General features: G+C 38.9%; 1 protein-coding gene across 3 annotated transcripts in view; it reads left to right on the plus strand.

The window, feature by feature from the left end:
• pparg (peroxisome proliferator-activated receptor gamma) overlaps window positions 1-15241 on the plus strand; it is a 38258-nt gene that overhangs the window by 1878 nt on the left and 21139 nt on the right. Inside the window, exon 1 of one of the 3 annotated variants that reach the window (XM_074643584.1) lies at window positions 9575-9648. The exons of the other annotated variants lie outside the window; for them this stretch is intronic. Coding sequence (XP_074499685.1) covers window positions 9618-9648 — 31 coding nt within the window. The 5' untranslated portion in view covers window positions 9575-9617. Of the gene's footprint in view, window positions 1-9574; window positions 9649-15241 lie in introns of those variants that run through there. 3 annotated transcript variants of the gene reach the window in all.

Below are 15241 nucleotides of genomic sequence, written 5' to 3' on the forward strand. Positions count from 1 at the left end.
TTTTGCTGTTGTTAAATGCGGCCCCCATTTACTTCAATTCTTCAAGAATTTTCTCAGTTTTTGATTCTTCGTTCACCGTGGAGGCATGCCAGAAAAACAAAGTTTTCTTTTCTAATTTATATACAAATAGTCATTTTGTGGGTAAAGTATTCCTTTAACATTACTGAAGACCATTGAAAGTCTGCCTTCTAGGCAGCCATTCGTTTACAATAGTCTCACTATACTATTCAAAAAATATCTTGCAGAGATTATAAATTTGCTTGAGATATATATTCTTCATCATTATGTCCGCTATTATTTTAGTAACATTTTATGTTATTGTGGTGATGCAGCTGAAAGTGCAGACGGCACTACATTATCACACAATAATAAATCTATTGGCAAAGTTTACTGTGATATATTATCTGTTTAGCAAGTTTAAGCAAGTTCATTTTAACAGTGTATTGACAGCAATGAAAAACAATCGCTGCCTGAAAGGAAGTCAATCTATTGCTGCACCTTTAGAAAATAGCTGCCAGAGTACATGTTGTTGGTAACACAGTAGCTAAAACATGCCAAACCATCTGTGTGGTCTTTAATACTCAGTGATAATAAAGTTTGTGGAAATCAACAGCTCTGTAAAAAATAGGAACATGTATTATAAAAGAAAACATAAAACATTGACAAAACGTCAGCTAAACAATAGGCAAGTAGTTGTCCAGAAGTAAGATGCCCTCTTTCCTTAAAAGCCAGCCAGATGGTTGAAAGTAAATGACAGAAAAAGAGAGAAAGTCATACTTCCTGAAAAACTGAATACTTAAAGAGTTACAGTTTTTTTTTTTTTTTTTTTACAAATAATCCAATAATGATTAAGTAACAAGGACATTACCCATCAAACTATTCATCATCACATGCTATAAACTATTAGGGCTATATCAGAATGTTAAAATGCGTTTTAAGTTTATTAAAGGTTAACATGTCATCACTGATGTGACTTGGCTATTTTAAAGTAGGAGAACATATGATACATTTGTGGTTGAGAAATAGTCTCTATTTTAGAGAAGTTATAAAAGGTCATTTCTCTGATTAACAATGCTGATCCGGATTAATTTCATCATATACTTTTCTCATTTTAACACAATCATTTGCATAACTTTCATGTTAATAAGGAAATTATGTGGCATAATAGTTTTGTCTTATCTGTCTTTGTGTTTCAAGCATGAGTTTTGGATCCTCTATGTACCGAATGTAGAAAGTTGTGTCCAACCTGTGCGTGAGTTGCTTTAAATCTGACTACCCGACTGATTGTATTGATACAGCGCCAGTCAGTAAAATTATTGCTTATCAAGTTATATAATTCCTAAAGAGAGGTGTGTGTCTGTGTGTGTGTATATGTGTGTGTGAATGACTGAGACAGATATGGACTTTGCTCTGTCGTCGTAAATGAAAGGAGTGTCTCGAGATACCACGCTATGTTTATGTTGTCCCTCACACGGCATGAAAGTTACATTTACCTCTCTGCAGACAACAGACTTTGTTTGAGTTGGTGTAAAGACCAAATTCAGGCTTGTAAAGACGCCTACACTCTAAGATTCGTCTTGGTTTTTGAAAATCTGTGTTCATTTAAAATACCTGAAGCTGAATCTTCTAGTTGTTTACAGTGGCTTTAAAAGGTTATATATTAAAAAACCTCTGTGAGAGCTAAACATAATCCCTGTATGAAAGGAAGGAAGATGTTCAATTGCACATTTGTATCTGTATAAATAAACAGATAAAAAGAGAGCGACACGCTACGGTTCAGCCCACAGACAGTTAACCACTTTTTCCTCCACACCGCCGACATCCTGGTTTGTTTACTATAACTCAGCTTTTTCTTATTGTTATTGTGAATGTTTTCAAAAAGCAAATCTTTGATTACATTTTATCAGATGACATTGAAACCATGGTGAATGAGATTAGCCTTAAGGTTATCAATTAGTTGTTTTTTAATTAGGTGTAATTATTAACTTCAAGCCCAATCATTTCACCATTTACTGTTTACTTTCATTTACTGTCTTCTTAGCAACATTTCTTAGCTGCAGAATTGGAATTCTTTTGACATCAAACTATATTTGGCACACAAGCAGGTTGTTTGCCGATGTAAAATTCAGCTCTATTAGTAAATCTTTTATGTCTCCATCGTACTCTGTCAAACCATAATGTCGTGTCTTCTTTCTGGATCTATCTACTGATTTTATTGTAATTTATGATGATCGGGATTTAGATCAGTGGTATTTATTTAGCAGTTGAAAAGGTCTATAAACAGGAGATGGAGTTGAACAAAGTGACCTAATTCTGTCTTAACCATTTAGCAATTCTTTTCTGGGTAAATATGTTTAAATTTGTTTGATTCAAAAGTTGAGTATACTGCATGTATTTACAGTTTTTATTCCTTCTTTTTCCTTCTTTCTTCTTTCTGCCAATAGAGATTTTTCTAAATAAATCAGTTGTAACTGTTACACCTGTTGACATTTTCTCTCTCTCAACACTTGCCGTCTGAGAAGTGACTCATGTTCAGGACAAAGTCAAAGCAAGTTTTTCAGTTCTCACCTCTTTACACTTCATAGTACGTAAATGCAGTCTATTAGTTTGTATGGGGCATGAACGCATTGTGACGCAAGGTGTGGCTCTTGGGCCATATCTACACGTTATCAATTTAAAAACATATATTTCTTTAATATTGTCTCACATCCACACTTATACTGTAGTTAGTGTTATTTTTCACATGCTTTCTCAAAACGATGCCGTTTGCCTGCTGAAGACTGGTTGGATGTTGTGTAGCAGTAATGTTAAGAAGCCAATTTTCCGTTGCTTTCTTTATTAGTAAAGAAATTACAACAACAAAAGTAAAATTTCTGTTCTGTTGGCCTTTTCTTCAGCGAATAAAACATGTGTGCAATCTGTTTAGTAACTACCCCCCCCGACTAGTAGCATGCTTTGGATTGTGAACATTGAAAGTTATGTCTGTTCTCAGTCTATTAGGACTGAAACTAACAATTATTTTCGTTATTGACTCAGAAATGAACCTTAGGTGTACTGCAACTGCATCATGGTTAAGGATACAGAATGCAAGTTAGAGTGCAAGAGAGTAAAAAAAGTTATAAATAAGAGACGAGGACCTGATTAGACAAGACAGTATGGGTATACTGGAGGTAAAATAGCAGAAGGATCATTCTGGTTTATGACAACTGAGATATAATAATTTTTTTGGCCATCATATAGTAATATTTCACTCACCAAGATCACTCCTGAGATCTGGAAACATCATTAAAAGAAGTCAGATGAGACAAGAAACGCTAGGAGTCAGACAATCATCTGGTAATCAGATGACATTGTAAACATGCATCACAATTTACAGACTGACTGCTGGTCCAATTGTGAACTATTGTACTCTCTGTAGTAGTGCATGCAAACTGTTTCCCTGCGCAGTACTTGTCATTTCATTTTACAACTACTTTTGGTTTTACCTTGTTTTTTAAATTATTTTTGGGGCATTGCATGCCTTTATTTGAAAGTGATAGTGGAGAGAAACAGGAAATGTGGGGAGCGAGAGTCGGGAAATGACATGCAGCAAATGGTCAGGCCAGCCGGGAATCAAACCGGGGACTCGCTGCTCAGAGCAGCGGCTGTCGGGTCGTCCCCTTGGCGTTACCTTTAAATAAAGTGGTTCACATAATCTAGCTAAACTGTTGGCTTTTTTACAGCCAGTGTGATGGTCTGTTAGTTGTCCTGTCAGACTTTGCTGTAACAATGTCACTGTGCTGCAGATTTTTGCAATTACTTTAGCAAGTACAATTATATCATAACAAAAATAAATTATGGCCACACTTAGGACCCCAGTAGTCCTCTCAAACATATTCTCAATTAATTGAATTGCATATAAAACAACTGACACGCAGTGAAACTGGAGGTTTTGAGGCATTTGGTAATCCACCCGTGCGCACACAGACCCACGTCAACCGACGTCAACACACAAATATACACTCATACACTAAAAAGAAGAGTTTATTCTTGCCAATGCACTTTCACATAGATATTAGTCAACAGACAGTAGGGATATCTGGCAACCTTTGTCCTAATTTCCTTTTAAGAAAGATGTGGGAGCAAACAGCAGCTCCTCTGGTCAAACCCTCGGTCTCTAGTGGGAACTTAGGGACTGACTCAGACTCTCTGTGCACAAGACTCTACGTGGGTTCACTGGATGTGGCTACTGCTTGAGACATCACTAGTTCTCTAGTCTTGCTAGGGATGATGTATGCAATCTGCCCCCTCAATTTAAAATTGGCTAATAATGTTTAAATGCCAAAGGATCATGGAAATGAAACAGGAACTAAGACTGTTAATAACTTTCACCTCTCGCTGGAAACATTTAATTTGTCTTTGTCATTTACTATATATTTCAGCTTACACCTCAGCAGACAAAGACACTTTTTAATCCGTTCCTTACTCTTTTGCCAATGTCTTGAAAAGGCAAAAATAAAAAGACACCACCCTCGAAACTCTTTAAATGTCGAGTATCCCTCTCCCTACAGCAAACCTTCCTTGAACCTTTCTGTTTGACAGACAATTCTAAATCAGTTTCTTTTGTGCGCACATATCGTACAGTACATTCACGTCATGTGTTGTTTTGTTATTGTCCAGCAGAAACAGCAGCTGCGGGCAGCACACTCCCGTCTTTTCCTCTCCACTTCGAGGAACAACGTATGACCCTTCCCCACATTGCACCTCTCCCTCTTCCCACCGTGTTGCCCTCCTCTCACTCCCTGTCTGTGTCAAAACACAAGTTTGGCTATAAATCTTCACCGCTGCGATTTCTCACACGACTCCGGCCACTGAAATCGCACTCAACGTAAAGTGATCGTTAACCTATGTGACATCATCATAAATGACAATTGCATAGATTGAATCAGTTTAGTTTTTTTGCCATGTCTGCCTTTCTCTTTCATCCTCCTTTTCTTCCTGACCATAATACTCGTTTTCAATGCAACACCTCTCAGGCTCAGAAATGTGTCAATGTGTGTGAGACAAAAATAGATAGATTTTGACTTCTTGACTTGTCATAAATGGAAGGAGTGCCCCGAGCTACGCTTTGTTTATTCTGTGCTCATGTGTCGTACACATTTGTCTTTCAGCTTGACAGCATGGCACATACATGTATTTGTGTGGTGTATGTATGTGAGGCCTTGGCAGTGTGCACCACTCCTTCCCCTTATCCACTGAGGAAGCTCTTGAGGCTCAAGAGACTCATCAACCATTAACACATAACTATTTAAAGGAATCGGGGGAAAGTTCATGTCCTCAGATTATTGATAAAACTGCAGATTCCCAGAGAGCAACATATGGAGCAGACACAGATATATATATATATATACATATACTGTATATATGCTTACATGCCCTTGTATGTGCAGATATATGCAGCATAATGTGTGTTTGTCCTTAATTGTTTGTTTGCGTGAAAGGGTTCAATATGTTTCTTTACAATCCCCCAGAGTGCTGTTCATTGGAGTTCAGTCGCCCTGTCGTCTGATAATACAAGCCTCACCTCACGTCTCCCCCCCCCCTCACATTATGTTTCTGACAGCAATGTAGAACATATCCTGAACATGAGCGTATGTGTGTAGATCTGGCAAGCCCAGTCTTCCCATCACAATGGGGTAATTAAATTACGTGACAAAGATCAAAAGCTGGGCCGACAGATTGAAGAGTTAGATTAACGTTTTTTTTGTTTAAAAACTGTTGTAGTTACGTGTGTTATAGCTAAAACATTTGGTGTTTTTAAGGACAGGGACATGCGTTACGATTGTATAGCTGATTATAAACGTGATTTGGGCGTGACGACTGAACAGGCCAAGTCCAACCGAGTCTGTTCAAATCTGGGGCAGTTGGTGTTGACAGTCGGAGAGATCAAAACGTGTGTGGTGATTAATGAGTAAATGATCATAAATATTTGATTCCTGATTTATGATCCACTTCATGTTGATTATCATTTTGGGTGATATGCTTATTTGCTTTCTTGGCAAGAGTTAGATGAGAAGAACAGAACCCCTCTGATGCGTGAGCACTAACTCTTGAGCTGGAGCTCTAAATTCCCATAAAAGCATAACATCCTTTTTACGTATCTGTTTTTGTTTGAAATAAACAAATGAGATTCCGCATGTTATTTGATGAGCTTTAGATGTACTGACCAGGCTAGCTGTTTTGCCCACTTTTTATGCTAAGCTAAGCTAATCGCCTCTTGGCTGTAGCTCCATAGTTAATGCGCAGACACAAGAGGGGCATTGATTCTCTCATCTAAGTCTCAGCAAAAAAGTGAAAAAGCACATTTCCTTAAATGTTGAACTATTCCTTTAAGTTCACATAGCCTACTTATTTCCCAAAGTGTTGTCTCTATTTTCTCGTTCAGTAGTATATGTTTCTTTCTGTCAAGACTTAAAAAACTGTGCACATTAGTGAAAAGAGTCGTCATGTGTGTTTAGGTCTGTCCCCAACTCTACCCAGTGTTCAGTGCTCTAGTTTCACCTTTCCACTAGCTAACCAAAAAAAAAAACACACACATGATGCAGCCGCTCGGCGACAACGACTAGATGGCTCAACAATGAGGATTGCCTGATTGCCCGGTGCAAGTAAAAAGCCACATCAGGCTAGTAAATCTAGCAGCTCACATGCATGATTTTTCCAGAGCTGCTGATGGAAATAGCCACAGTAAGTAGTGAGCCGTCTCGCTTCCTTCTCATCTCCGTTGAGAGTTGCACAATACCGATCAGGCACTCACCAGAAAATGCCAGAGGATAATGACAAAGTTTCTGAGCTGAAGCGCATGTTAGCTTTTCAATCATCCTGGAAACAGGAGTTTAATTGGCTGGCATTAGAGGATGTGGGCAAAACAACAAACTTGGTATTGCGCAGTTTGAGGGCAAGTTTCCGAAAAACATCACTGGAGTGCCATAACAAGAGCCGATAGCATCTCGCTTGCACGGCAGCTAAATGTTATTTTATAATCGTTAATAAATAAATAAAACTATTTCTATAGGGCAAGTACAAATGAACTGAGGGCAAGTAGATTTCTGACCGGGCAAGTGAAAAAAACAGTAACGTTGAACACTGTTGTTAGCAGCAAGCAGGCAACAACCACGGTGCCTGCTCCCACTTATGAATCTTTCAGTGTGAACACACTGAACGAGTTTAGCTCGGTTGGTGAAGCTCATCAGAGGGGAAGTCTTGGTGGCGTTCGTCTATGTTTACAACTGAGAGTACAAATGCTTTTTTGATCACTTTGACTTACTGAAAACTGGATCTTGGCACTTGGCACAGGGTGTTGTGTAAACTTGTGTTGGATATTGGAGTCTACTAATATTATGGTTACATTGATAATGGATTCTCTTTGGTACATGATTTAAAAATTAATAATGCAAAACTCGATACAGAAACACAAGTCTCTTGTTAGATGGAAAAACAATGATATGATGTGATCTGATGAGTCATTTTGAACAGTTTGTTCCCACACATGAGTGTTTTCAGATGGAGTTTCAACTAGTACCTGAGGTTGATGTTTCAACCTACAGTACTGCATCTTTTTAAAACTTTCAAACAAGGTGGTAGATCTGTCGCGTTGTGGGCAGCCACTTTGTGTGAGCCTTCAGGTTACCATTTGCATGACCTTGAAATGGCCCCAAAGCAATTTTGTGAGAAGAGTTACATCTACAGATACAAATGCTGTTCCTAAATCTTTACAACGGTGATCAAATTTAGTTTCATGATCATCAGGATAACGTAACAGATACCTTGCAGTCACCTCATCTAACCAGTCAGTTCATCTAAACGTCATCATAAAAATTTTGTGTCGTAATCTTTCAAAGAAATGATGACTTTCCCTCTTGGAAAACGTGCAGTTCAACATTCTTTCTATTGTCTCTGTATTGCTGGGAGGATTATTGTCCCAGTGCACACTTGTGTTATGAGAGTAGTGAAAGCTACTGTTAAGCTAATGTGAGACTACTTGACCCTACCTGTCTAACCTCGACCCTTCTGGGTAAAATAACACAGTGGTGAGTGAATGATTGATGGTGGCAGACAAGTCTCTGAGTTGTTCAGTCGGTCCGTATCTTATTATTATTTTTAGTTATTGGTATTTTTTGTTTTTTTTCAGGATCACCGTTTGTTACATAAGTTTTGCTTTGTAATTTTCTGTACATCCCCGTATAGTCACGTAACGTGTGTACAAATGGATATAAAGGCAGACATTTCCCATTGTCACAACCAATAAGAAGAAACCACTTCTCTCTTGTTTGGTCTGGGAACGTGTGTGAGCATCACTGCGTCTTGTATTTAGTATCATTTGAACACATTTACAGTAAGAGACAAATTGCTTTACTGGATCCTGTGTGGTCTTTGTTTTTTTATTCATTTATATTTTGAAAGGACAATGCACATTGATCAACATCATTGTTAACAAGTCAGTGTTGTCCCACAGCCAGATGTTCAGTTAGCCCTTGAAAATAAGAAAGACACAAGACACAAAAGCAGGTACATTTTTTTATTTTCTTTTAAACTTTCCATCATTATTATCATAGTGCTGTATTCACAGATTGTATTTAAATGAAATTAAGAACGACTTGAGGTTTCTGCTATACTGCTGAAAACAGTTCACCCATTTTCATTTAATTTAATTACATTTTATTTAAAGCCTCAGAGAACCCTCTCTTTCAATGGTGCCGAGGCACACATACAATAAATGGAGGCACAGCTAAAATCAAAGAGAAATAAAGAAAAATACATGGCTATATCAATTAAGGCAACATCAAGATTAAATAAAAAATTAAATTAAAAGCAACGACAGTTACGATCAATAGATTGAATCGACCCTCAGATAGAATCTGAATAATAAAGGACGCGGGGGGTGCCTGTCTGACTCCAGTTTATGCGATATCACATGTTCTGGTTAGAATTTGATGAACTTTTTTAAAAGAAATCAGAGAACTTGCAGCGTTGCATTGTGTTGGTATTGCATGAGGAGGCAGAAGTGAGTGCGTCACCGCTGTCACATCTACAGTGAGTGACTGAGCGGAGGGAGAGAGAAGTGCAACCAGAGAGGCATGATGAGGTCGCCCGTCAGAGTGAAGCAACAGGAAATCATCTGCATCTGATGTCTACCACTCTACACACACACACACACACACACACACACACACACACACACACACACACACACACAATACACACACACTGAAGCACTTACACAGGAGAGCACACAGCAAATGGGCATACATACACAAAGTATATTTTGTATGATTATGCTGAGACATGCACACATAAAAACATGAGGAATGAAAGACACACACACACAGACACACACACACAGACCACATGATAGTTAGCTGTCTGAACTTCTGCTGAGCCCAGACTCTGTCAGAGAGAGAACATGTGTATGTGTGTGTAGTTCCCTTTCTACCGGTCATCACTTCCTGAGGAAAAGCATGACCACACACACAAACACACACACACACACACACACACACACACACACACACACACACACACACACACACACACACACACACCAGTCTCTTCTCCCGTTACTGTCACTCGGTTGCTGGTCAATGCATTCCACTCAACACAGGGAGAAACAGGGTGAGTGGACGATCCGGCAGTGTGTGTATGTATGTGTGTGCGTGGGTCATTGTCAATCAGTTCATGATGTTGAATCAATGTATGAGCTGTGGATAGCTACAATGGATGCAAAGACCAGTCTACCGCTACATCTGATAAAGGCTTTAGGCTCTCAGATAGCTGCAATGGATACATCTGTGCTTTTAAGCGTGGTGTGTGGTGAGTGGATTTCCACTTTTAGTCTTTTAGGAGCATCAGTGCCTATCACTGAGATACTGTAAGTCAGCCAGTTTTTATACGGAGTATGCCTTCTGTCAGACGGTTCCTCGCCTCGTAAGCTTGCTTGGGTTTGTGTGCAAGATTTTGGTGATATTTGATAGCACCAGTGAGCTCAAAAACCTGCAATTCATAGATTTTTTTCACTTTTTCCCCCAAAAGAGCCAAACAACCAAAACAAATAACTGTAACTAGGTCGCGTGAGGCGGCTCCATATTCTCCAAAGACGTGTTCTTGAGTCTTTTTGTGTAATTGCACGAACCAGGTGCTAAAGAGGTTTAAAGGTACAGTGTGTAGGATTTAGCGGCATCTAGTGGTGTGGTTGCAGATTGCAACCAACCAATTGAGTTCCCCTCCGCTCACTCCTCCCTTTTCAAGACTGTGGTAACGTGAGTCGCTGAGTGCAAAACCGTGGTAACGCCGTTCGCCTCAGAGGCCATCCTTACCATAATAACACTACTACAGGAGCAACGGAAGTCAGACGACAGACTGGCGGTACCACGGCTTTGCACTCTGCAGCTCACGTTTCTGCAGTTTCACAAGCGTGTTGGAGAACCTCGGTGGCCTTCAAGTAACGCAAGTCTCTCTCTAGAGCCAGTGTTATGTTTGTCCGTTCTGGGCTACTGTAGAAACATGGCGGACTCCGTGAAGAGGACCCGCTCCCTATGTAGATATGAAGGACTCATTCTAAGCTAACGAAAACACAACGATTCTTAGTTTCAGGTGATTATACACTAATGAAAACATAGTTGTGAATACTTTATTCCATTTGTGCGAATAGATCCCCTGAAATGTTAGACGCTGTCCCTTTACGTAAGAATTATACATTAAGTATTTGTAATATTTTAAGGTTAAAGAATATCCTCAACTGTATAATAATTCAAACGTGTTTGTGCATGTTTGTCAAATATGTGCATGGTTGTGCTTTTTAAAATGCAGAGAAGTACATTTTTTTAAATTTGTGCCCATTTGTAAGGAGTGTTGCCTCCCCCTCAATCTGACCTCCGTTTGACTTGATGTTTATCAGTGCTCCACTTTCTTAGCTTTGGAAGTTGAAACACAAAAAATTGACAAAAAATCATATAGATATCAGAGAGTGGGTACTGTTTTACTCAGAGCTGTGCCAAGCAGACAGAGATTATGGTTTATAACCTCCCACTGCGCCAAGCTTTGAAGTTTCATGAGTAAATTCAGCACCAACCACGCAAGTGGGTTTTCAGAGACTCTCGTTTTGGTCGTGAGGGCAGTACCAGACCTTTGGCTGACACCTTGTGTGCACTTGGTTTTCCATTACTCTCCTGTTTGATCGTCTAGGTGCAGAAGGGGAAGGCCCTTTCAGGTAACTCAGCCCGTAAGTGGCTTCACACCACCAGAGTGAAAAAAAGTGCCAATTTCCTGAAGAGTGAGGCAGTCAGCTGCTGACACAGAGCGTCTGCTGAATAACTAATTTGGTAAAAATCAGCTACTTACAAATAAAGCACAGCATTATCACAACACGTGATCTTTCCACTGCATCCCACAGTTTCCTAATGCACGACAAACTAAAAAAAATCAAACACGCTCTGTCTTTTAAAAGAAATATTGAGGCAGACGTGCAGTCGGGCTTATCTTTGTTTTAGTCACTGAACCACATGCTGTTTTACATGAAGAGGTCAGGAAGTCACGGAGCTCTGTGCACTAACTGTCACACATACACGTTCATATACACAGGACTACCTCGATAACACAAATGGATTACTTCACAGAAAAAAACACGCTTTCCTCTAAAGGGAAATACTATGCAACATGTCATTTTGTTATCAGGGTGTTATAAAGACAACAGCAAGAACACGTGTCAAGTGTTAGACTGAGCTAAATTAAGCATATACATATTTATATTGACCTGCTTCCAGTTTACTTCACTTACTTTATGTATGAAAAACCAACAGAATTCAAACACCATCATAAACATGTTTTACTTTGTATCCAATTATCCTCCAACAAAATGCATTCAAATATCAAAACATGTTTCCAACAGCGGTTTTGATCGAGTGAGTGTCTGCTAGTTCCACCCTCAGAGAGGGAGCATAGTTTTTATTCAAACAGAAAAGATAAGAGTGTTAATGCCTCTGAATGCAGCGTGGCAGGTTTTGCCTTTTGTCTTTCACTTTTCTAAATATACCAGACCGGCTTCTCTGTTGGCTTCTCTCGTGTCTTAAGCTACTCCTCGCCTTGTGCATTTTCTTAGCTTGACTGTTAAATGAGTTACCGTGTAGGAGTGTAGGAGGCTTCTACACACTCGGAAGAAATTATGATGTTACTGGATATTTTCTGTCTGCAGCGGGGCTTATTCATTGTGAGCTTTGTGCATTCTCTTAGTCTTTTTGTTGAGTTTTTGTTGAGCTCTAAGTGTTTTCCTTCTTTGGACTGTTTGTATATGTATTCTGATTAAAAGCTCATTCATTAAATTCAATAAAACGGCACTTTCAAAGGTACAAAAGGGACACTTTCTGTGCAGTAATCTGATCCCCAGCCTTTGCTTCAGTCTGCTTTGGACCAAATCGTTACTGTTGTGAAGGAATATGAAAGTTAACAAATATTTCATTCGTTTTGCAATTTTGTCCCCGAAGGAAAGATTTCACATCTTTCCGTTTGGCCTCTTGGTTCACCCTTTTTACTACATCATTCCCTCTCCTGAAGTTTACATTATAGTATTATACATTTGTTTAATGATCCAGATGTTTTAGGTCAGTCCCAAATTTCATTAATTTCACTCCTGCCTCAATTAATGTCTTTGTCCAAACAAAGAAATCCTTAACAGGTTGATGCTTTATGTGTTGCCACACACACACATACACACACACACATATACAGACACACACATCGCCAGTCCGCCTCGTCAGTACAGTAGCTTGCCAGACCTGCCTGCCAGTTTGCCGTTGGGCCTTTTGTCATTATGTCATGACTGAGGCAATAGCTGATAGAAAGTACTCCTACACGCTGTACTCTTTCTTGGAAGACAAGTTCTGGCATGTGGAAATCTGAGAACTGGTAGGAAACACCGGCATAAATGTCACGCACGTGCTCACACACACACACACACACACACACACAAACACACCTTTGCAAACACAATACACACTGCACAAACCGTACTATCATCTGTCACCCTTTATAATGTCTGACAGGGTGTTTGCCCACACAGCGCTCACAGTTACAAACATGTTGAAATCAATGGATTTTCTACAGTGTTTCCGTGAACACTCTCATGAGAGGAGTTACAGTACAAACTTGTTTTTTACCTCCAATTACGACATGATTTAAGCACCTTGGTTTAACTGCCAGGCTGCAGCCGTCTTCCTTTTTTTACTTTCTAAGTTGTGTTCAAGAGCTTGCTGAGTACAGAGTATTCATTTCCTAACATAAGGGGGGTTTTCTTGAAACCTCTTGGGTGCAGTTTGATTTCTTGAAGTGGTCTGGGGACTCGCTCTCTGTCACCCCTTTCACTTTATCTCTCTTCATCTCTAGAGCTCTTTCTCCCACTATTCCTGTCTCCATATGATAACTTGATGCCAACGACGACACAAGTCGCTCCAATGCTGCATCTATTTCAGGTTTGGATCGGCTGGCAACTGGCCAAGAAATGGAAAAATATCCAGGTTTCTCTGGTTATTAATAGTCAGCATTTTCCCCTGCAGCAGCTTCCAACACAGTGGAAGCTGCTGCCTGCGGACATACACACACACACACACACACACACGCACACACACTCACACACACACTTTCTTTCTCTTGTTCTGAAACAATGTCAGAGACGATGTGAATTTTAAGTGGGTCCCCCGCTGATTTTCTTTGCCACGGTCCAAACAAGTGGAAAGGAAACAATAAGTAGTTGAGAGAAGAGGATGTTTGCTGCACAGGGATGTTTTGCCAAGTAATTTGGAGCCATTTCAAGCCATTTCTATACCTGGTGCTGCTGTGCCATCCGAGTATTGCTATTTTAGTTTTGTACTGTTGCATAATTCATTGCGTTCTTTGTTACATTTTTTTTTTCTCCCAAATCAGGCACTCGAGGTTGATTAGCGGAGGTTTATTTTGAGACCCGTGTTGGTTAAAAAAGGTTGTTTGGCAGGCAGGGTGGCTCAGTGCGGAGACCTTTTGCTCTATTGATTATTTATAAACTGTTGCTGGTGTGTCTTTTCCTTTTCAGAGTTTCTAAAGTTTAAATCAAGGTCAGAATTCAAGCATAGCTTCCTCCTTCTAAAAAAAGACAAACAAAAAACTTAATAGTTTCCAGTATTGATATTCAGAAAAACACATGGATCAGAACTTTCCCTCCCAGAAAGAAGTATTCTGCCTTCAGATTTTACGTGAAAGGATTTTTAATTTAACAAGAACATAAATCATAATATATTTAAGGATAAGTCTGGTGATGTATATTGTTCTTTCTGTCAACAAATTTCATGAAATCCTACAAACACAAATCGTGAGTAGGTATCCAGAACCTGATATATCTTATTCCTCTGTGCCGTAGAGCTCCATTGTTGTCCACGATCTGTTAAAAACACATAAATGAACCACACCGTTGCACTGGGTGACGTGTTCCTTCATTACGATGTACATGGGCGCTGTAGTTTATTTCAGTTAACCCCACATACACAGTCCTGCTGAAGTAAATACTCATTAGTGCATCAATTATGTATTAATTCACAGCATGAAATACAACAAATACACTTATTACTACTGTTAAGTACTGTTACTATTTCAAGATAAGTGCCCAGCTATTTAAAAAAATAAACTATATTTGTTATCATTTTTCTTTCCATCACGTTTTCAGTAGGAACAAAGGGGTTTGGAGTTTAGAGCTACAGCTAAGAATAAGCACATTTTCTGTCTGGTCTTAGTGTTTTATAAATATTTGTAACTGTTTTTCTTGTGGTGTATTGAAACCAATTCAAACTATTTACTAGCTGTAGGGCCTGTAGTTTAGAACAGTGATTCCCAAAGTCCATGGACCAGGGGGTCTGTGAAAAGTTCAATATATATCTATATACACTAGTATATATGATGTCTTGATTAATCATAGACAATCATGCGATTAATCGCAATTCAATATTTTAATCAATTGACAGCCCTAAAATATATATATATATATATATATATATATATATATGTATATATATATATATATATATTTCTTTTTTATTATTATTATGTTGTTGTTTTTTTACTTTATATTTTTTATACTTTTTTGACAAAATTGAAAAACTGAATTGAAAAACTCTTAGAATCTGTAAATAAGTTTAATACATGTCTAGTATAAGTTTAATAAATGAGTTGTTCTTACATAACTAAAACT

This window comes from Sebastes fasciatus, chromosome 1 (assembly GCF_043250625.1).
Source record: "Sebastes fasciatus isolate fSebFas1 chromosome 1, fSebFas1.pri, whole genome shotgun sequence".
NCBI classification, from domain to species: Eukaryota; Metazoa; Chordata; class Actinopteri; order Perciformes; family Sebastidae; genus Sebastes; species Sebastes fasciatus.